Source organism: Copadichromis virginalis, linkage group LG10, assembly GCF_057382275.1.
Source record: "Copadichromis virginalis isolate Kocher_CV1m ecotype Utaka linkage group LG10, C_Virginalis_male_GT1.1, whole genome shotgun sequence".
NCBI lineage: Eukaryota > Metazoa > Chordata > Actinopteri > Cichliformes > Cichlidae > Copadichromis > Copadichromis virginalis.
The window spans coordinates 8,983,124-8,989,411 of NC_140627.1; the positions used below are offsets into that span (position 1 = coordinate 8,983,124).

Sequence of the window (6,288 nt, forward strand, 5' to 3'; positions counted from 1 at the left end):
ACAGGAGTCATTAATTTCCTCTGCCACGGTCTGATAGTGGCAGAGAATTAAAGTGTGGGTAGCGGGGTCCAACTAGGTGACTAACATGCAAGTCGAGTAGGAGGAGGGACTGAGTCGATTTAAAGCTGCCAGTCCCTCAGGCCCAGCCTGCCCGTTTTACTTCAGCTGTTTGATGTTTAATTGAAGTTGTTATTGGCATCAAATGTCACCTTACCCGATGCTCCAGGTGTGAATCAGTTTCTAATTGAAAGGTAACTATGTCTCCCTCAGCCCCGTGCCTCAGGGGACTTGCTACTGAGTTCTATTTGCCTGCACCCAGCCTCTGCATCGACAGGCACCATGTGCTGCCTTGGAGTTATGTCTGACCTCTCCCTCTCTTTTTCTCTCCACAGTGTGAGGAGAAGTGTGTGTCCCATGTTGCATTAGTGTCTGTGTGAAATGCTGGCCTGTCTGCCAGGGCCAGGTGACCTCCCCCTCCAGCTTCTCCCCCACACGCAGATGAACACTGGACTTCAGAAATGTAAGTACTGCTCTCGGGACACACATGCACACTGTTAACTACCACCACCACCACCACCACCACCACCATCATCCCACACAGCAAACCAAGCTGTTACAATCCTGCTGGCCGCCCCACATTAGATCCCCATGCCAACCCTGGCCTGGATCTCTTCTGCAGCTCTGTGTTAAAACCAGAAAGAGTGAGAGTGAGAGAGAATATTTTAGTGCTCCAGGACCATAGATCTGTCTTCAAGGGAAATTAAGATGAACTGCACCATTAATTTGCTGATGAAAGGCAAACCGACTCCCTCCCTCTCTCATCGCCCCTGAGGATCTGTCTGTCACAAGAGTGTGGTCCTGTGTGCTCACTGCAACATTGCATGTGTTTGAACATGAGCATCTCAGCTACTTTTCACCATCAGGAAGAGTCAGTTACTGTCAGACTTGCAGACAGATTGCGGCTGAGTGGTTTTGCCCCGATGATCTTGTAATGTGGGTGAATTTAAGAAGCAATCTGCTGGCCCGGTTTAACAGCAGAGTAGTCAGTGCCGGCCCGCTGAATTCAATGTGTTTGAATTTTACAACTGCTGAAAAACTTGGACACTTTTGGGTGTCAGCAGCACAAATGGAGAGTCGAAGTCAGCAAATGCCAGCGAGAGCGCAGACTTCAGAGGCTCTGACAAGTGATGATGAAGGAGAAAAATACACAAAGAAACAGTAGATTACCGTTCTTTGTTTTTAAGAGTAAATATATTCACATTTTGTTATGAATTGCACAGTTTGTCCATTTGATGCCAGGTCACAGTCATACTTGCCTTTTGTTTCATCTTCAGTTAGTTTTTTATACCCAGCAGATCAGTCACGTCTGAGACATTATGCTCAATACTTTTGGTCAGCTTTATTTACACAAAACGTCTTGGTCTCCTTTTCCTCCTGTCTCCTCCCTGAGCTCAGCTCCAGGCGTGACCCATTTCTACTGCCCTTTTTTTTTCTTTTTCTTTTTTTTTGTAAAATGCTCCAGCTCATCAAGACTGTAATTTCAGAATCACAGTAATCAGCCAACCCCCAGGAGATCGGCAAGCGCGAGGGAGTCTGCTAAGTGCCAGCGTCTGTTGCCTCACTCAGGCAGGCTTGTGACATGGTACAGCCATCAGCCAGACTCTTTCCCTGCTCTTCCTTTATGTGACACACCAAGACAACTGGAGCTCAATTTGTTTTTTCTGCTCAGGACTGTAATCCATTTAGGTGATGGAGTGTGCTTCCCACAGCCACGGCCATTCCTAGAAGTGTAATTCCAGTCCTCTTTTTTTTTTTTTTTTTCTTATCATTTTCTCATAATGCTTTTCATCTGTTAGTCAAACAGGCGCCGACCCGAATGTCATGTGAACTGTATCATTTTTATCAAAGTGCCATGAAAAAAGTGAATTTGAAAAGAAATAGGCTCTCTCTGGTTTGCCTCTTTTACCACCCATAATCTATCACCTGTAGCTCACCTCCTGCATGTTAGCAGTCTTAGCAGTTGTCAGGCCTGAACCCTCGAGTAATGCTCCACCGTCTCCCTGCTGGCTGTCCACAGAGTTCACTGTCTCTCCAGAGCTTCTATCGCTTACCCAGCACAGAAGATAATTTGACAGCTTGACTCCGTGAGAGATGTGCTCGACTGCTTTTAGGTGAAATTCATAGACTGGTTGTTACTTGAAATCTTTATTCAGTGCACTGACAAGTCCTTGCAAAAAAAGAAAAAGGGGGAAAAAAAAGCTCAGATGGGAGGTTTACATAATTAGCTCCTATTTGTTTTGCTATTCTTGAGCTCGAGCCTTTCAGCTACTCGGTGCTCCCTAATGCCGAGTCTTGTGTAACACAATCTTGTCTTTGACACTTTCCCACCACTCAATAATCACCAAGAGCTCCAAAACGCCAGGCTGGCTGTGCCCTGCCTCTCCTCCTGCGGGGGAATCTGCGCACTGGAGAGTCATTTAAAGTTACGAGCTTGCAGGCTGCTGTCAGAGGCAAGGCCAGGGCAGCTGCTCTATTTATCATCAGGGAGTGTCTGCTAACAGATGACGGCTGTGAAATGTAAAGACTGTCGGAGGAGCAGATCAGGTACGCTAAGAGACAGCGGGTCACGAAGAAAACTGCTCATCCTCCAGGCAGGATGACTCAAGTACCAGGAAGTGGCCCTTGGTCCTCACATCTCACAGGCAGAACAAACTGTGAGTACAGCTGGGCCACTTGGCTGATTCTCACATCTTAGTCCCCACTGAGATCAAAAGCAACCTTCTCTTCCTCCTCTCCTCATAATAGTTTTCATTTTCTTTGAAGGTTATGCTCTCTTCATAACTCGGCAAAAATGTAGGGAGGTCTCTTCACGTGAGAAACCAAACTCATGTCTAATTTGATGCCGAAGCTTCAGACCTAATTTCCTGCTCTTGTGTGAAAAATGCAATTTACAGCAGCATGAGCCCCTGCTCCCTGCTGCTTAAACCTTGTTCAATAAAAACAGTAGTTTGAATAAAAGAAACCCTAATTAGTGCCTGCTGACTGTGCACTTGTGTTCCAACTAGCTCGCTTGCAGTGGGATAATTAGCGCGCGGCCAGACTGCCCTCTTTCCCCTGCTCCCTCCCTGGAAACGTGCTTAGCTGGAGATCTGAGAGATGATGTGCTTGCAGCCACCAGCAGCCGCCTACAAACTTCACTCATATTCCTCATTAACCCTCCCTTGATGCTTTAAGCCCTTCAACTAATCCAGGTTCCAGGTTAAGGTTGAAATGCTAATAAGCTACACTTGCTTACTAGAACCCATAATCAACAGCTGCCAGGAGCCTTAAGCAGATGTAAACAGCGAGAGGTCGATTTTATCCACTGTTAGTGGGGAAGCTGCTCTAAACAGTAATTTACCGATTTCATTACACATTTTACAGCGGTGCTGTTAAACCCTTTATCCTGATTTGCCTTTTTTTCCCTCCGCCCTCCCCAAAATGTCAGCCTAAGCTGTGTTAACAATGTATAATCCCTTTTCCAATTTAATGGATTGGTCACTTTCCATTGGCAGTGCTTTCTTTGCTACTTGCCTGAATCTTACAACTTAAGTATAAAACTCATTACACAAATGCCAGTGGCAAAGAAATAACACTGTAGGCAGTTACATGTCTGTGGGTTAGTATTTTTTTGTTTGTTTTAATTTTTTTCTTGCTGTAGATTTCAATCTAAAAGAAACAGTTGTCTTCCCCTGCATAGAAATATGAAAAAATACACTTTTTCTTGTCAATTTAAGGTTTTTATTAAAATTGCATGTATTTTACCTTCGTTCTATTTGGATCTCTCATGTGAACTAGTCTAGAAGCCTGCACAGAAAACATGAAGTGATTTTGCATTTAGATGTGCTGTAGTTATTAAAAAGCAGGGTTATTATTTTTATTTCCATCTCCTTATTTTTATTTGTGGACATCTATTAACTCCAGTAATTTTGCATGACCTCAGTGCCATTCATCTTCTATCTGAAACAACAAGAAAACCAGCTCTCTTGTGAATGGCTGCGTCTCTTTCAAAGATGTCGCCAACAACAGGTGGGTGTGGCTGCTTCATGCTTCAGAGTGTGATTGGGATATCATCGACTGACATCACACAGAGCCAAGAGTAGAAAAAACACTCAACTGGAGCATGCAGAGCAGTTTGAAGCCTGATTCGTGGCTCACGGGGATTACCTTCATGTGTGCTGACATTCGTGTTTTTAAAACTTTGGCCAACATATATGACAGAATGTAAGGAAAAGCATAACATTCTGTCATGCTGTGCACAATCTTGGTATCAAATAGAAGATTCCATCCCCGTAAAATGATAAAAGATGTTTTATTCATCGCAACAGATGATGTACTCACTTCCCACCCACTTACAACCCTTTCTACAGCTACACTGACATGAGGTTTTGACAGCAGCTGCAGACCACGGAGGCTGTGCCAAGATCTTCCAAACTGAACACAGAGAGCAAACAACTTGCATTTATTAATGCATACTCCTTTATACTCTTTGCACTCTGTAGTAAAGGTAACCTACTAATTACTGGAAAAACGGAGTGAGGTTTTATTTGTGTTATGATCAAACTTCCTTTGGGTTTTTTTTTTGTTTTGTTTTGTTTTTTGCAGGCTCATTAATCATTTCCTGTATTTGACAGGTGAAACCTCTGCTCATCATGTCTGTGTGCTCCTGTGTAAGTGTTCATTTATCTGTGTTTGCTTACCCTGGCATTTATTCAGTGACAGACATTAGGCCTCAGTGATGGTGGGTGTCAAGCTCCAGCTCTTTGGCCCAGACCCCTGCATTAATGAGGCTGCCATCAGCAGGCTGAATGCTTAGTTACAGCCGCCCCCTGTGTGCCGCCCTATGCCGGCCCCGCACATCGCTGCCCATTGTTTCCTGTTCACAAATAAAGCTCGAATTAATTAGCCAGTTGGCACAACTCTTGGTGCCGCCGTGTCAGCGCCCTCCATTCAGCTCCGTGCCTCATCCCACATGTCCAGTCCTCCCGCTGTGAGACCATGGCTGCCTGAAACCGCAGACCTCTGCCAGAATTTCAGACTTTTAAAATTACTGCTCACTCAACAACAGAGGAGTAGCCAGTGTGCTATAAAGACGTGTTTTACTTGAGCTGAAAATCCCCCCCCCCTCCTCAAACAGGATGAAAGAGGGAATTAAATGGAGCTCAGAGACCGGTCAGAGCAGCGATTCTCTTCACACATCGGCTCCACTCATGTCCATCAGTCAGAGAGGTGTGGTGGAAGTAGGTCAGGCTGGCAGGGCTGAGGTGATGGGGGTAGCATGGTGGAGGACAGCAGGGACAGAAGCCTTTTTTTTTTTTTTTTTGTGGAAGTGAGATCAGTGTGTTAGAAAGATGCGAGCAGTCACATCCACCGAGGCTGAAAATGGACACAAGCGGTTGTTGCGCAAGCCAGCACCTGCACGATCCTGTCACAAATTTTTTAAAAGGAGCTTCACGCATACACAAACACACAATCGTGCTCACATTGTCACTTTGGCATTGTTAAATTTAGCCACAGTGCTTAGCAGGTGTAACAAATGTCTGCGAGCTGAGGCCTGGGAGGTGTTCCCACAGATCAGAGACGCTGCTTCTGTGTCTGATTACTTGTCTGCTGTCATGGAGCTGTGCTCTCTGCGTCTATCTCGCTCTCTCTTTTTTCCTTCTCCCCTTGCCAGCCACAGGGGACCATCACAGCCTTTTTTTTCTGTTTATCTTGTGATATTTTTTTTAGTAGCAAGCGGCACAGCCCACCCCTCAGATGCATTCTTATTCTTTGCCCAGATAATGCGTCAATTAAGGCCACTAAAAGCTCCTGACCTCAAAGTCCCCAATGATACCACCAAATTGGATTTTAGACTGGGAATGTGTCGGCACCGATAATTCTGCAGAGACTCAGATTGGAAATCTTTTTCTTTGAGACGGGGGGTTTAGGAGAAAAACAGGCAAGTATGAAATATGAGAGTGCGTTCCAAATCAAGTTCACTCAGCTACTCTGATTTCAACTGATGTGCTCTTTTGTGCCATATACATTTCTACCTGAATTAAAGCTGGGGTAGGAAACATGTTTTTGGCATCAGTGGTTTAAAAAAAAATCTATAATAACCTTTCAGCATATGGTGATTTAAGTGAGTTGAAACTAGACTCCTGCACCTATTCTGAGATCTGTTTTCATGCTCTAGAAAATCTAGGCCATGAGGAGAGACTGGTAGAAGGTAAGTGGTATAAAGGATAAGAAGTAAGATGAATGAAG

At 44.8% G+C, this 6,288-nt stretch overlaps 1 protein-coding gene across 3 annotated transcripts in view; it reads left to right on the forward strand.

The window, feature by feature from the left end:
- The window catches only part of fam222ba (family with sequence similarity 222 member Ba), a 30,382-nt gene that overhangs the window by 19,001 nt on the left and 5,093 nt on the right, over positions 1–6,288 (forward strand). For all 3 annotated transcript variants that reach the window (XM_085469674.1, XM_085469675.1, XM_085469676.1), the window contains exon 2: positions 393–520. In XM_085469674.1, coding sequence (XP_085325800.1) covers positions 439–520 — 82 coding nt within the window. In that variant the 5' untranslated portion in view covers positions 393–438. The remainder of the gene's footprint in view (positions 1–392; positions 521–6,288) is intronic.